General features: G+C 43.5%; 1 protein-coding gene and 1 pseudogene across 22 annotated transcripts in view; both read left to right on the top strand.

Annotated features, from left to right (window-relative positions):
- DOCK9 (dedicator of cytokinesis 9) overlaps positions 1 to 15,119 on the top strand; it is a 295,897-nt gene that overhangs the window by 125,233 nt on the left and 155,545 nt on the right. For all 22 annotated transcript variants that reach the window (XM_054446016.2, XM_054446011.2, XM_054446023.2 and 19 more), the window contains exon 2: positions 6,331 to 6,447. In XM_054446016.2, coding sequence (XP_054301991.1) covers positions 6,331 to 6,447 — 117 coding nt within the window. The remainder of the gene's footprint in view (positions 1 to 6,330; positions 6,448 to 15,119) is intronic.
- LOC129011917 (ribosomal protein uL30-like) lies at positions 11,284 to 12,163 on the top strand (annotated as a pseudogene).

Below are 15,119 nucleotides of genomic sequence, written 5' to 3'. Positions count from 1 at the left end.
TCTTCTGTGTCATGACATTGGGTGGACACAGTGGGCACGTTCCTGGAAATCTTCCTAAGCCAAGGTGCCCAGCAACAATGGAGCTGTACGGGAACCACTGGCAAGCTCTATTAGCCCCACAGGACGTGTCCCTGGGGCCTGAGTGGGATGCTGAGGGTGGCAAAGATAACAAGACTCAGCCCTGCCCTGAGGCACTGTTAGTGGAGCTGAGTGTTTGCAGGTCACAGCAAGCCGAGGACTGTCATGAGAGGCATCCCAGGACTGCTGCTAAGTAAGGATGTGGCAGCAAGGCGTCAAAGGCCACCTTTGTGGGGAGGAGGGAGGTGGCCCCCCAGTTATATGTGAAGTGCTGTATGTCTGCCTGGGGCTAGAGCAGCTTGGCTTTAACTTTTTTGCTGCATTGCCACATTTGCTTTCTTTGTAGACCGTCACCCAAGGGGCTGCAGGACTGTGGCAGGTGTAGAGGTGGGAGGGGCACATTATCCCTTTAGAGGGAGTGACTGGAGCCGGCTCATGTCAGAAACAGTGGACGTGACATTGCCTCTTTGCTGGGCGGGCCCCTGGGCTTACCATGAGACTGGAAACCTTGCATCTGCCTAGCTAAGCGGGGGCTCTGTTGTCAGGCTAGGGAGTTCAAACTTTTGCCCACCTGAAGAATTCTCATTCTTCTTTGCTCTCTCCCAGCATCCCTTCCTTAGTAAAGTGAAGAAACTTAACAGCCTATGGAGGGCAATGGGCTTGACCTTAGCTCTGCATTTAACTTCTGCCAGTACCTCTCACTACGTTGAGCTACATGTTTACAGGCCTGGCTCTTCCACTAGCCCAGGGCTTCTTCAACTCAGTTCCACATGACCACTCTCCAGGGAATTACAGCCCTGCCCTCAAAGCTGTGTATACAATCATAGAAAGCAAAGAGTGTATACAGTTTTCAGGGGGAGAAGATCCAGGCTCTCAAAGGGGTCTGTAACCTTGAGGAGGCTCAGCACCAACCTTGTTTCTTCCTCCTCCCTGAAATTGAAAATTCTAAGGTAGTTCCTGGGGCATCATGATTGATCGGGTTTTTCCAGAATCCCCTGGAGAGCGTGTTCAAGTATAGGTAGTTGTTCCCTGCTCCTGGAGCTCCTAACTTGGCTCTGGACTGGGGCCTCAGAATTTACGTTTGTAACCAGTTCCCAGGCGATGCTGAATCCCCAGTTCCTGGGAGCCCACTTTCAGAACCACTGTTGTGGACTATTTGTGGACTGAAAGTACTACCTCTCCCTTTCTGATTTCACAGGAAATCACTTTCAGAACCACCGTTGTGGACTATTTGTGGACTGAGAGTACGCCTTCTCCCTTTCTGATTTCACAGGAAGCCTGAGGAATGAATGTTCATAGATAAGGACTTGAGCCTCCACGTGACGGGGAAAGCTGAAGGACTTGTATATAGACCAAGTTAGATTTTTATACACTATAAAAGCAGCAGTCACCCAGTGTGTATGTTCTGAATGTCATAGGCTTGGGAGTCAGCCAGGCTTCACCATGCTTAGGGAGAAATAGTATCCTGAAATATTCACAATTCAAACTCATGAATTCTCAGGGTTTCAAACATGATGGTGCTAATGGCCCCAGAGCAGCTCCACCGACAACCACGGTCAATTTGGGTAATTCTGGTTTTCTTTTGAAGACAGAAAATTAAGAACTTCTCCCTCGGAAGTCACACAAAAGCAATTTCTTTCCCAAGGGAAGAATTGAATTTGAGCATGTTGCGGTAGCTTTAAAACCAAGGCTGTGTGCCAGATCTGTGCCAGGCCTCATTCTTACAAATAATAGTGGGGACCGGCAGTCTGGTAATTAGCCTATGTCATTTTGCTGTTAGCGTGATGTTCTTGTCACTAATCATGTCACAGGCCAATCAGTTCCCTACCCTAGTGGGCTGTCCCCACCTCCATGCCCCACCAGCACCTGGAAAAGCTTAGCAGGGCTGAAGAACAGTGAACAGCTGTCACCAGTGAATCACAGTTTAAAAAAGAGTTGAAAATAGGCGATTATCCTCTTAACCCACAATTTGGTAGATACAGTGGTGTGACTTCCCACAGATCCACCTCCAAGTCTCCCAAGCCCCTCTCTTCTGCCATTTCTGTCTTCAGTTTCCTCCCCAGGGTGCCTCCATCCCTGCCTCTCTTTTCCTTTTCCTCCCCTGCATCTCCTTCTGCTCTCTTTTCCCTCTCTCCCTCACCAGTCTCTGTTCTCCAGCCTTTCTCCTCTGATTGTTTCTTTCTTTCCCCTGTCAAAGGACACCTGTAGAAGGGAGGCATTGTGCCCAGTATTTGTATTTGAAGCAAGAGCTTTTTGCCTTTTTCTTAACTTAGGCAGCAGGTGAGCCACTCCCAGTTGATCCCTTTTCCCTGGAGTCAGTCATGTGTCCCGGAAGTGCTTCCAGCAGCTGCTAAAGACCTCTGCCCTATGAGGTCACTAGGAGTTCTTTCATTAAGTGACCTGAGATAGGGTTTGTACAAGTTGAAAATTTTCATAGTCCTTGATTCATGTTAATCCTCCATGAGATTTCTCTTATTGTTCAATCAGTACCATGAGTTTTCCTGGTCATGGTACTGCATGACCAGTCTTTAACAGAAATGTTGGCTTATAAACTCTTTCACACATTTACTATGGTTGAGTATTGCTACGCACACATTGTTCAAAGGGCAGCCCAGTATAGGAGAAGAAAGAGTTCTGTTTAACAGAAGACTGTGTCCTGTCCCAGTCCAGTCCTGCTGGGTACTTGGTGGGACACTTGTAGCAATTAGCTCAACTTGAGATACTCAGGTTTCCAGCCTCAGTTGTTGAGTGGTAATTGTGACAGTAAAAACACCTTGAAAGTTACACTTTGTCACACGAAAGCAAGATAGTAGCCACAACATTGCATCCTTTCATTAGATACCTCCAAGATACACCTTGGAGGGAAACAGAAATTCATCTAATTAAAGTATTATTTGGTGCCCTAAATACATGAAACTGACCCATGAATATTTTTATTATCAAACATTTTAAGCAACCCAAGTTTAACCAGAGAGATGCAAAAAAATCATTAAATATGTTAAGAGTTGTAAACATGTCTGTATCTTATATCTCCAGAGACAGGAAATGCATCAGTAATTGAACATGGAAAATTAATATAAAGAATTACTAACCTGGTGAAAGGGGATTAACTCTATTAGGGGGTAAAGATAACTCTAAAGCAGGCTGTGCCCTTGGGCAAAATCTGGCTGCTGCCTATTTTTATAAATAAAGTTTTATTGTAACACTGCCATGCCCATGTGTTTACTTATTGTCCATGGCTGCTTTTGTGCCGCAATGGCAGAGTTTACCAGTTGTGACAGAAACTGTAAGGCTGGCAAAGTCCTTTACAGAAAGAGTTGCCAACTCCTGCTCTAAGAATACAAGAATAGTAAATGCGGGAACAGAGATCCCCAAGGAAGGAACAAACTGGGAAGAGCCTGTCACCCCCACCCAAGGCAGAGATTCAGGTATAGCTGGAGAGTGTGGTTGTGGCCCAGCAATGGTGGCTGGTGGCCAAGGTTGCTGAGGTGCTGTGGGCTGGAGCTGGTGGGCAGGGAGCCACCCACTGGGGGGAAGCTGCTGAAGGGGTGGCAGCAGGGCTCTTTAGACGGCTGCCCGCAGGGATGCCAGTGCAGCTTCCTGGAGGGCGTGCCCTTTGTCTCTCCCAGAAAGCCTCCTGGCTGCCCTACTGTAGGAACAAAGCCAAAAAAATCCCCAAACCTAATAGCATTGGCACCTGGGAACAGCCCATTCTCAGCAGTGTCCCTCCAAGCCCTTCCCTGTCCAGGGCTCACAGTGCACTTCTGCCTTCTGGCAGTCTGAAGAATCATGGGCCTTACCTGGGGGGAGTGGAGCCAAGGGGGCTGCACCCAGCTGAGGATTCAGCCCTGCCCAGCCTGTGCCTGTGCCTGTGCCTGTGCAGGCAGCTGGGGCTGTCATGAAAGAGTCCCCCTGGCCCGTGGTTATGGGGCAGCCACTACATAAGCCAGGGAGAACATGGTGTCTACCCCAGTCTGCAGTATTGGTCCATCTGACCTCTTTGTAATGGAATTTTAGAAAGCCGTGTGCATATTTGGGTTTTATTAGGAATATGGTTATGGTTCCTAGGGAAAATGTTATTAATCACAACATCCATTCATTTTGCCAGCAAGCATTTATTGACTGGTTACTCTATGCAGTATGACAAACAAATAAAAGAGTAAATCTTTTTTTTTTAATTAAAATATTTTGAAAAGAATTTTCTGGTCAATTCTTATTTAAAAATAATTTGTATAAAGTTTTTTTTTCCTGTTTTGAATGTAAAAACAGTTTACTGTTACCAACACTTTATAGCTTTAATTTTTTTGATTTTGCATATTTTTAGTCTCTGTCCACATAGCACATATTTTACTTAATTATAATAATTGTGAACTTGTTTGGGCATTGCTTTTTTTCCTAGCATGTCAAAACATCTTTGTAGAGTCTTGTTAAATCAAGTAATTGGAGTTAAATACGAGCATGTATACGTACAGGCAAAGCAAGTTGACTGCTACTTCAGGCAACTCCAGAATCTCAGCAGCTGAACACAGTAGGTGTTTCTTGCTCCTGGGGCATTTCAGTGCGTGTTTAAGCAGGCGGTCTTCTACAAGGGGATTCAGGACCCAGGCTCTTTCCATCTTAGGCTCCATCCTTTCCTCAGGCCACTCAGTTCGGTGTTGGATCCTGTGTGCATGGCTGCAAAGGGAAGGAGGAGGGGCCACGTGGAAGGCTTTTGTGGGCCAGATGAGGCAGTGGCCACATCTTTTCCACTCGAATAAAATTGGTTGGAAGACAGTCACATGGGTGCACCAAAACACGAGGAGGCTGGGAAATGTGGTCCACCTGTATTGGAAAGGAGACAGGTTTTGGAAACAAATAGCAAGCCTCAGTCACAATTGCCAATTTAGATGCCACATACAAAATATCCTTAATATACTTCTTATATAAAAGTTGTCATTTTAATATATAAAGCATTTATTGAGATTGTATATATCAGATGATTATAGTTTCAAAAATAATCTTCTAGTAACTATTGATATAATGGACTTAGTTACTTTTTTTTTTTTTTTTTTTTTTTGAGATGGAATCTTGCTCTGTCACCCAGGCTGGAGTGTAGTGGTGTGATCTCAGCTCACTGCAACCTCTGCCTCCCCAGTTCAAGTAATTCTTGTGCCTCGGCCTCCCAAGTAGCTGGGATTACAAGCGTGTGCTACCACGCCTGGCTAATTTTTATACTTTTTGTAGTGACAGGGTTTCACCATGTTGGCTAGGCTGGTCTCTAACTCCTCACCTCAGGTGATCCACCCATCTCGGCCTCCCAAAGTGCTGGGATTACGGGTGTGAGCCACCACGCCTGCCCTGGACTTAGTTACTTCTGATAACATCTTCTATATGCCATTTTAGCATTTGGCATACTGTAGCATAGTTAGTTGAATATGTATTTTTATCCCTAACCTAGCCCAGTCAATGCCTCGCATGTGGAAAGTGAGCCATAAACAAGGTGGCAGTGACTGGCGATAGATAAAGGGATTTTAACCAAGAGATCTAACTTTGGAAATAGCTAGAAAAGCCATATTCTCTTCTTCCCTACTTACTCGTTACCTCTTTCTCCTGCTCAGTGCATGCTAGGGATGGACGTCCCCATCCCCTAGGATTCATCCATGAGCCCTGGTTTAAGTATTGCCTGCCCCCTTGGCTGTGACCCAGCCTCTTGCCTGGTTTGGGCTCAGCTCATTATCTTTCTACCTTTAGGTATTACTTATTAAGTATAGATATCTGGGGATAGGCAGGGATATTTCGAGACTCAGAGAAGGGCGTCTTGGAGCCCCTTGTCTGAAATAATGAGTCCTGTGGATACATTTAGGCCCTGGGCCAAGAAGGGATGGTAAGGTGGCTGGAGCCATTCTGGGCATCTGGCCTCGACTGCCAGGCCATGGCTGGACACCTAATCAGGGCAACTCTGGCACACCCTAAAGCTTGGAAGGGGACATATCTAGTCAGAGATGACCCAAGAAATGACTGGAAGCTCCACCAGAATGCAGAGCTTCCTTTGTGCTTAAATAACTGAACAAGCATCACTCTGTGTAGCAGGACACCATCCAGCATTTTTTGTCCCTTTGGAAACAACTCTTATTTCTGTTTCTTTGTGACACCAAAACTAGCATACTCTTAATTGTAGAAAATACAAAACATAGAGTAGAACGTATTAAGTTCTTTATCTTAAGAAATGGCATTTGTTTATGAGAATATCTTGCTTATCTTTTCGCCCTCCAGGCAAAGCCAAAGCTAATTGAGCCACTCGACTATGAAAATGTCATCGTCCAGAAGAAGACTCAGATCCTGAATGACTGTTTACGGGAGATGCTGCTCTTCCCTTACGATGACTTTCAGGTAAGTAACGTTATGTTTCTATCCGTAGAACCATGTGTTTGATCTTAACAAGCAGTATTTTTCTATGTATTAATTTATTATTTGGTTAGTTAGTTATGATTTTTTTTTTTTTTTTGAGACACAGTCTTGCTCTGTCACCCAGGCTTGAGTGCAGTGGTGCCATCTTGGCTCACAGCAACCTCCGCCTCCTGGGTTCAAGCAATTCTCCTGCCTCAGCCTCTCAAGTAACTGGGATTACAGGCATGTGCCACCATGCCTGGCTAATTTTTGTATTTTTAGCAGAGACAGGGTTTTGCCACGGTGGCCAGGCTCGTCCCAAACTCCTGGCCTTAAGTGATCTATCTCTGCCTTGGCCTCTCAAAATTTTGGGATTATAGGCATGAGGCACCGTGCCCGGCCTAATTATGATTTTTAAAAGATGAAAATAAGATGTTATTTAAGAAAGAAAAGTTATTTTATATTCTTCCAAGTATCCTTCATGAGTTGATAATTTTTAATGGTATTATTTTTGCATATTAATTATAAGTATGCGAAAATGTGTGTGTGTGTCTTGAATAAAAGTGGTATACTCTGTCTGGGCTTATTTAGTGGGCACAAGTGCCTTTGTGTCTTTTGAGACTTGTTTGATTTAGATTTTTTGGCCAAGTACCTTAGAATCTTAATGATGGGCTTTGCTGGGGAGCAGTGGGAGATTTTGTCATGCATTTTTTTAGGATGGCACTTGGGAGCCTGCCTTCAGAGGCCCTGCACTCTGTGTGGGCTCCCAGCAAAGGGTTCAAGGTTAGCTAAGAATGGCCTGAAGTTTACCTCTCTAGTGCAATGTGGGTGCTATTCCTTGGAAGAAATGTGGAGGACTCAGCACAGCTCCTGCTGTGTGCCACTCTTTCAGGCTATGGCCTGTGGTTAAGAGACTAACAAGAAGCTGTAAGGCTGTTGAGGAATGAGAATGACATTCTTCCTCCAGGAAACCCAGTGGTGGTAAATGCCTTGCAGCGAGTCACCTTGGTCCATTTGGGGGTTCTGATTACTTTCCTTGTTCTCCTGGGACCTAATCCTGGCACTTCTTTCTCCTCTCATTTGATGCTCTTAGTTGGAAGCTTCTCTACCTGATGCTGTTACTATTTAAGCCCTGTCTTTTGTGAATTGAGCTGCCTTATTTTTTTTTAAGCTTCACTGATTCTTTGTTGTTTGATTCCAAAAGTGTTACATCCATGTACAAAAAGATAAATGAGAGGGAAATATTGAAATAATTGACATGAAAAGCCTCCCCACGCCTTCCTTCTAATCCCATCCCACAGAATATAACTTACTGTATACAGCTCTGTGCATACTTCATTGTCTTTAGAAACTTCCATGTTAATAGAAATTGTTAAACTGTGATCCTTGAAGTTTTTTTCCCACCAAATTTAAGTGGCTCCAGCTTACAACAGAGGTGAGAATTTTCACAAATGTTCACTCTTTCTAACTTGTTAGAGATACATGGGCCCCAAAATGATTATTCTTTAGCTCTGTCCTGCATAAAAGGAATGCCCATGGGAATGAAATTGACCATTCGTGTGGTGTTGCTGCCAAAGTAACTGGTAAATGGGTTGAGGTCATGCCAAACAATACCATGCTTTGCATGCTTCATTACATGACTAAACTGCACGGGAACGGACTAATAAATGAGAACCTCTGAATGATGCCTTTTGCCTGTGATTTGGCAACAAATGAAAAGCAAAATCAAATGATTATAAATTGTACCGCATGTTGACAAGATTTTCCTGTAGTGTTGTCTGGGGAAGCTGAAGGTTATCTCAAATTTCTCTGAACATGAAGTATGTGTTCTTTTTGGTATTAATTAGAGTAACAACTTTTTTGAGTTTGCATCCTAGAATGAAAAATTCTATTTGTATGACTGAGATAAAATTGCTTAAGAAACAAACCAAAGAAACAAGATACAGTTAGTTGAATATCATCTTTATCCCAGGGGAACAGGATACCTGGATGTTTAAGCAGTTGCAGAATCAGACAGTTTAAACTTTGAGAAAACTTCCGTGTCTCCTTTGCTTTTAACTACTCTGGTGATACCAGGCACAAATATTCTAGGAAAGGCAAAGAACTCACTAGCATTTTGTTGGCTAAGGTGATGAGCAAATATTATTTTCTGTTTGGGGGGAAGTTTTCCTAGAGATTTAGGAGCTTGAATTTGAGCTTTGAGCCTCATCACAGGAATTGTGATGGGCCCCAGTGAAGTTTGGGTACAATTATTTGTTTTCTTATAGACTCCCACTTTCTTATCAGGTAAGGCCATGTACTCTATGCTTTCTTGTTAAATTGTCTCAGTGATGTTATTAACTGTCTAATTAGCTGGATGAGTGAAAGGTCTTAACAGTGCCACAGATTCCTTCTATCTGTGTTTTCTTAGGCAGAATAAGAGCAGAATTATTGTATTATTTGAGGCGGAGGGAACAAATTAGATTGGGGAAAGTGTTTTATTTCATATGGAAAAGTAATACCAAGTTGGTTAGGAAATGGCAGCAGCAAAACACATGCTGAGGGGTGATTTACTGCACTTAAATAATTAAGCAGTATAAGTTAACTATTAAAATAATAGAACTTGGTGTACATTTCTGCCAAATATATTTGAAATGACAATTTACTAAAATATAAGTATGGATAGTGGTGATGCTTGTGTACATTTTTCAAGTAGGCACATGTTGATCTTGAGCCTTTACTGGTCAGATCCTAAAAGCATCTACATGTTCTCTAAAAATGAGTTGTGTCAAGAAAAGATTTGCAGGTTGCATATAGTTGCCTGAGGATGACAGAAGAGTAGTTACTACAACAGCAGCAAAGAAGAGAGACATGAAGTAAATGTGGATTTTTAAAAATCAAAAGAATAGGTCGGGCGCAGTGGCTCATGCCTATAATCCCAGCACTTTAGGAGGCCGAGGCGGGCGGATCACAAGTTCAGGAGTTTGAGACCAGCCTGGCCAATATGGTGAAACCCCATCTCTACCAGAAAATACAAAAATTAGCCAGGCATGCTGGTGCACGCCTGTAGTCCCAGCTACTCGGGAGGTTGAGGCAGGAGAATCTCTTGAAACCGGGAGGCAGAGGTTGCAGTAAGCTGAGATCATGCCACTGCACTCCAGCCTGGGCGACAGAGTGAGACTCCATCTCAAAACAAACAAACAAAAAATCAAAATAATAGTTCCCAGCCATCAGGGCATTGATGAAGTAGGCTGGGCATGGTGGCTCACGCCTGTAATCCCAGCACGTTGGGAGTCCGTGGCAGGTGGATCACCTGAGGTCAGGTGTTTGAGACCAGCCTGGCCAGCATGGCAAAACCCCGTCTCTACTAAAAATACAAAAATTAGCCAGGCATGGTGGCGGGCGCCTATAATCCCAGCTACTTGGGAGGCTGAGGCAAGAGAATCACTTGAACCTGGGAGTTGGAGGTTGCAGTGAGCCAAGATCACGCCATTGCACTCCAGCCTGGGGGACAAGAGGAAAACTCCATCTCAAAAAAAAAGAAGGGACTATTAATGAAGTAAAGTACATGTGATCTGCCATGGCCAGGAACAGGAACGCCGTGGGGCCTGCAGCCGTCGCTAGCTGATGGCCCTTCTTTTTGCAGAATCAGATCCTGTTGCTTGGGGATCTCTGCCATCTGTGCTTTGGCTTCATGGTTCTCCTTGCCAGCAGCATCTTCTCTTCTAGATCTTTCCTGCCCTTTAGAGACCACTTGAAATCCCATATTGTCTGAAGCTATTTAAGTCCACAGAAACTTTTCCCCCTACTTTCTCAATTCCTTTCCTACTGCCTGTCTGCACCATGCACATAAACACTTGAGTATGTGGTCTTGGCCGTTCACGACCTGCTTCTTAGGCTTCTTGCATGCAGGCATCCCCCCCATGCTGTGGTCGTGAGAAGGGCTGGCGTTGAGCCTCTGTCCTCCCACCCACCTGCTCACCTCCACATGCACAAAATCCCTTCCTGGCTAGGTGCTAGGGTTGAATACCCATTGCTTACCTTACTAATAGTAAAATTTTTGCAAGCATTAGGTTATTTTCTTTGATTCATGAAGTAAATATTAATACTGTTTGGAACATGTGATAGTCCCAGCGACTAGGTTTGTAAAAATATTTGCAGGATCAATGATTTGGTTTGGCAGAAGTAGGTAATTTCTTAAATTAAAAAGTGCAGGTAAAACAGGGACTGGAGAGGATTTTTTTTTCTAGTGATTAATAAACCTTTATTTTTCTTACTGTTTTGTTGTCTTACCCAGTTTATTTGGCGTAAATCTGAGAACTTACTTTTTCCATGAGCAAAGTTAGGAGTAAACTTTAACAAGCAGTTAGACAGAGGTAATGACCTTTAGATTAAAAGGTTTTAGGTCAAGCCGTATAAGTTGACTTGTCGCTTAAGACGTGATGAGCCTCTGTTTAACTGAAAGTCGAGCCCAGGACGCCTGCCTTTTCCATCAAAGATATGGGATTGGGGTGGCAGCTGACTATTGATTTCCAATGATGAATCTCCTTCAAGTGGAAGTCTTTTTACCAGATGGTCCTGTTGGTGGGGACATTGTTAACCCTGTGATTAACCCACGGCATCTTCATCTGGCTTTTAAGTTCCTTGTATCCTGACTTGTTACACAGCTTACTTATGCTTGTGCGACTATGTAAAGTGACAGAATATGAGAAAGGTGGTGAGTAGTAAGAATGTTGGGAAACAATTTATGCTACCATTCATATTTCATAAAAATTAGACTTTGGTGTCTGGTGTAAACAGAGGACAGAGCTTTGTATGGAAGGATAAAAAGAGCATGTTGGGCTGGGTTCGTTGGCTCACACCTGTAACCCCAGCACTTTGGGTGACCAAGGTGGGAGGATTGCTTGAGCCTAGAAGTTCAAGACCACCCTGGACAGCACAGCAAGTCCTCGTCTCTACAAAAAATAAATTTAAAAAATATTAGATACTACAAAGATGGCAGAGCAAGAGCAAAGAAAAATCCCTTTGGTTCCAGAAAATCTGAAAGAGAGGGAGGCTTATCAAGCCCTCAAGGCCACTCAGGCGAAGCAGGCACTTTTAGCAAAGAAGGAGCAGAAGAAAGGAAAACGGCTCAGGTTTAAGCGACTGGAATCATTCCTATATGATTCCTGGTGGCAGAAACGCGACAAGGTGTGTCTCAGATAACTAGAAGTGAAACCTCATGCCTTGGAATTGCCAGATGAATATTCCTTGGCCTTTGTTTTACGCATCCAAAGCATTAATGGTGTGACTTTACTGGTGCAGAGAACCATTGCGAGACTTTGCCTGAAGAAAATTTTCAGTGGTATCTTTGTAAAAGTCACCCCCCAGAGCCTAAAAATGCTGCTTATAGTAGAACTTTATGTGAACTGGGGATTTCCAATCTGAAGTCTGTCCAAGAACTCATTTTGAAACATGAACAAGCCACGGTCAAGAATGAGACCATCCCTCTGACAGATAGCACAGCGATTGAGGAGCACCTGGGGGAGTTTGGTGTCATTTGCCTGGAAGATCTCATTCATGAAATTGCCTTCCCAGGGAAGTATTTCCAGGAGGTCTCATGGGTCTTGCACCCTTCCCACCTCTCGGTGGCCCATCATGCTACCAAGAATAGAGTGGGCTTCCTCAAGGAGATGGCCTCACCTGGGGTGAACACATCAATCAGCTCATCCACCAGCTGAACCCAACCCAGAATATCTGAAAGCACAGTGTAGTGGAAGCGTGTGTTTTGGGTTTTTTTGGAATTATTATCAAGTATCTTCAGATAAGATTATTTCCTGCTTAATCTTCAAAAACTGGAAAGGAAGGGTCGAAGAGAAGACAGTAGGTGATGTTCATGGCAAACACCTCTCATCACAGTCATTTCCAAGGAAAAATTCCAATGTTTTCTACATTGGCTACCCCCTCATCTGAAATCAGCATCTGCCATGGAGGAATGGAGGAGGGAGTTCTGCTTAGTTGCATCTTTTGTCTTGTGGTTTATTATTGTGAATGAGTAACTCAAGCTTATGTACAAGGCTCTGTAAGACTCCTGTAACAGAAGACCAAGCCCAGGGGCGTAATTGAGTCTGGAGGTTCCTGGGGCCTTGTTTTGAAGACTTGAAATACACATAGGAAGAAAGGCACAAAAATAAATACTCAGTTGTCTCTGGAAAAAAAGAAAAAATTAGCCGGGCACGGTGGTGCAAACCTGTGGTCCCAGCAACTTGGGAGGCTGAGGTGGGAGGATCACTTGAGCCCAACAGGTTGAGGCTGCAGTGAGCCATGATTGTGCTGCTGCGGTCCAGCCTGGGTGACAGAGCAAGACCCTGTCTCGAAAGCACGTTGTATCCCACTTCTGGATATGTGCCCCAAAGACTTGGAAGCAGGGACTCAAAGAGAGATTTGTTCACCCCTATTGAGATCAGCGTTATTTATAGTAGCCGAAAGTGGGAAGCAACCCAAGTGTCCATCAATGGATAAATGGAGAAAGAAAATGTGGTATTTACAAAAAATGGAATATTATTCAGCCTGAAAAGGGAAGAAACTCCTGTCCCATGTTACAATGTGGATGGATCCTGAGGGTATTATGCTCAGTGGATAAGCCAGTCACAGAAGGACAAATACTGTTCAATTCCACATATGTAACATCCCTAAAGAATCAAATTCATTAGAGGCAGAAAGTAGAATGGTGGTTACTAGGGATGGAGGTGGGGAGCAATGGGGAGTTATTGTTCAATGGGAACAGAGACGCAGTTGGAAAGATGAAAAGAGTTTTGGAGATCGATGGTGGTGATGATTGAAAAATTAGAATGTACTTAATGCCACTGAACTGTACACTTAAAAATGGTTAAGATGGTATATTTTATGTTTTATGTATTTAAAATAACGATTTTTAAAAAGCATAGGATTTCGTTATAGGATTTCTGTGCTATATTTGTGGGTAGGAAACTGTTGTCATCCTTAGAACTGTTTGCAAAATCAGGTTGAGGAGTGAGTCCTTAGGTGCTTTTCCCACTGATACTCATGGTGTGTTACCTATATAAATGTCTTAGCAAGAGAATTGAAAAGAAAGGATAGGAGTGCAGGTCAAAGATTATTCATAATTGACAATCCTAGAAATTTTACTTTTTGAAAATGTTTGAATACAGGAGAATCCTAGAGTGTTCTCAGCATTGTATAGAAAAATGTGGTTACTCCATTTACCTTTCAATAACATCCTGAGTTTTATTTTTCCTCTTGTTCTTTTCCTCTTCTACTTACATGAGACTGATAATGATCTACAAATCACTGACATGGAGAGGAAGCCGTGCCTGCTGCTTACAAAGGCCTGGAAGTCCCTGATCTCATTTCCCTTCTGTCCTTTTGAAAAGAAAAAAACAATGTTTTGTCCTCACTTTTTTCTTATATAGAGCCAAAAGAAAAAGAACTCTCAATACTTTGTTTTTGGCTTTTTATTGAAAAGTGTTCTTTTCATAAATTCCTTGAGATTTTTATCAGTCAGAATTCAGTGGCCAACAGTGTAACTTTCTGTGAACATTGTGGTTTCTGGGATGTTAGTTCATGTCTAGGCTTAGACCTAACTGAAAAATCTGGATAAATTATATTTCTGGGCCGGGCACGGTGGCTCACGCCTGTAATCCCAGCACTTTGGGAGGCTGAGGCAGGCAGATTACCTGAGTTCAGGAGTTCGAGACCAGCCTGGCCAACATGGTGAAACCCTGTCTCTACCAAAAATACAAAAATTATCCGGGCGTAGTGGCGGGCGCCTGTAATCCCAGCTACTCGGGAGGATGAGGCAGGACGCTTGAACCTGGGAGGTGGAGGTTACAGTGAGCCAAGATTGTGGCACTGGAACTCCAGCCTAGGCAATGAGAGCGAAAGTCCGTCTCAAAAAAAAAAAAAAAAAAAAATTCTGAGTAGACACATCTAAACCTTCAGGAGATGAGAATTTTAATTCTAGTTCAAGTAATGCCTTTTACAGGAAACAGTGATCGATTTTTTTTTTTTTTTTTAAATTATCATCACATAGTCCTTAAAAAGAAAAGCTTACTTTTCAGGTAGCACTGATCAGCTGAGCTTAAGGGTATATTTATTTAACTTATGTTTATTCTTAAACGACTTGTGAAAGAACTCAGCTTTGTGAGGTGCTTGGAACCATAAAGATAAGCTAAGGATCCTTGCTTTCAAAATGCTCATAACTTAGGAGAGGAGATAAAGGTATGTCTTAATAAGCAGGGGACTAGGACCAGTGTCATGACATAAATCTAGTCCCATGGGAATCTACTGTGGAAGTATTATTTGAGAGTTTAGTGGAATACCCAGGTGCTATCAGCTCTTGAAGTGGCTGGAAACAACAGAAGTCCAGCCTTGAGAGAAGTCGTGTTTAAAAAGGAAGATCTGGACTCATCCACAGAAAAGTGAGACAGGCATGAAAGGGGCCGAGAGCATGATGAACTGAAGCCTGGGCTAGTGCCTTCATTTAGGAAAAAGCAGGGGAAGCAGAGACAGAAGTTAGGATAAGAACCAGGAAATGTAGAAGAAGAGTTGGAAGAAGGCAGGCAGAGAGGGCAGACAGTCTCTCCATGGCTAGGGAGGTCCCGGGAAAGGGCGGTGGAGTTGGTGACCAGGCAGGGGTAAAGAAGTGAGTGGGGAGACACAGGTTAGAGTAAGCTGGA

This window comes from Pongo pygmaeus, chromosome 14, assembly GCF_028885625.2.
Source record: "Pongo pygmaeus isolate AG05252 chromosome 14, NHGRI_mPonPyg2-v2.0_pri, whole genome shotgun sequence".
Classification (NCBI taxonomy): Eukaryota; Metazoa; Chordata; class Mammalia; order Primates; family Hominidae; genus Pongo; species Pongo pygmaeus.
The sequence above is the reverse complement of the archived record's forward strand: the minus strand, read 5'-3'. Positions and strand labels throughout refer to the sequence as shown.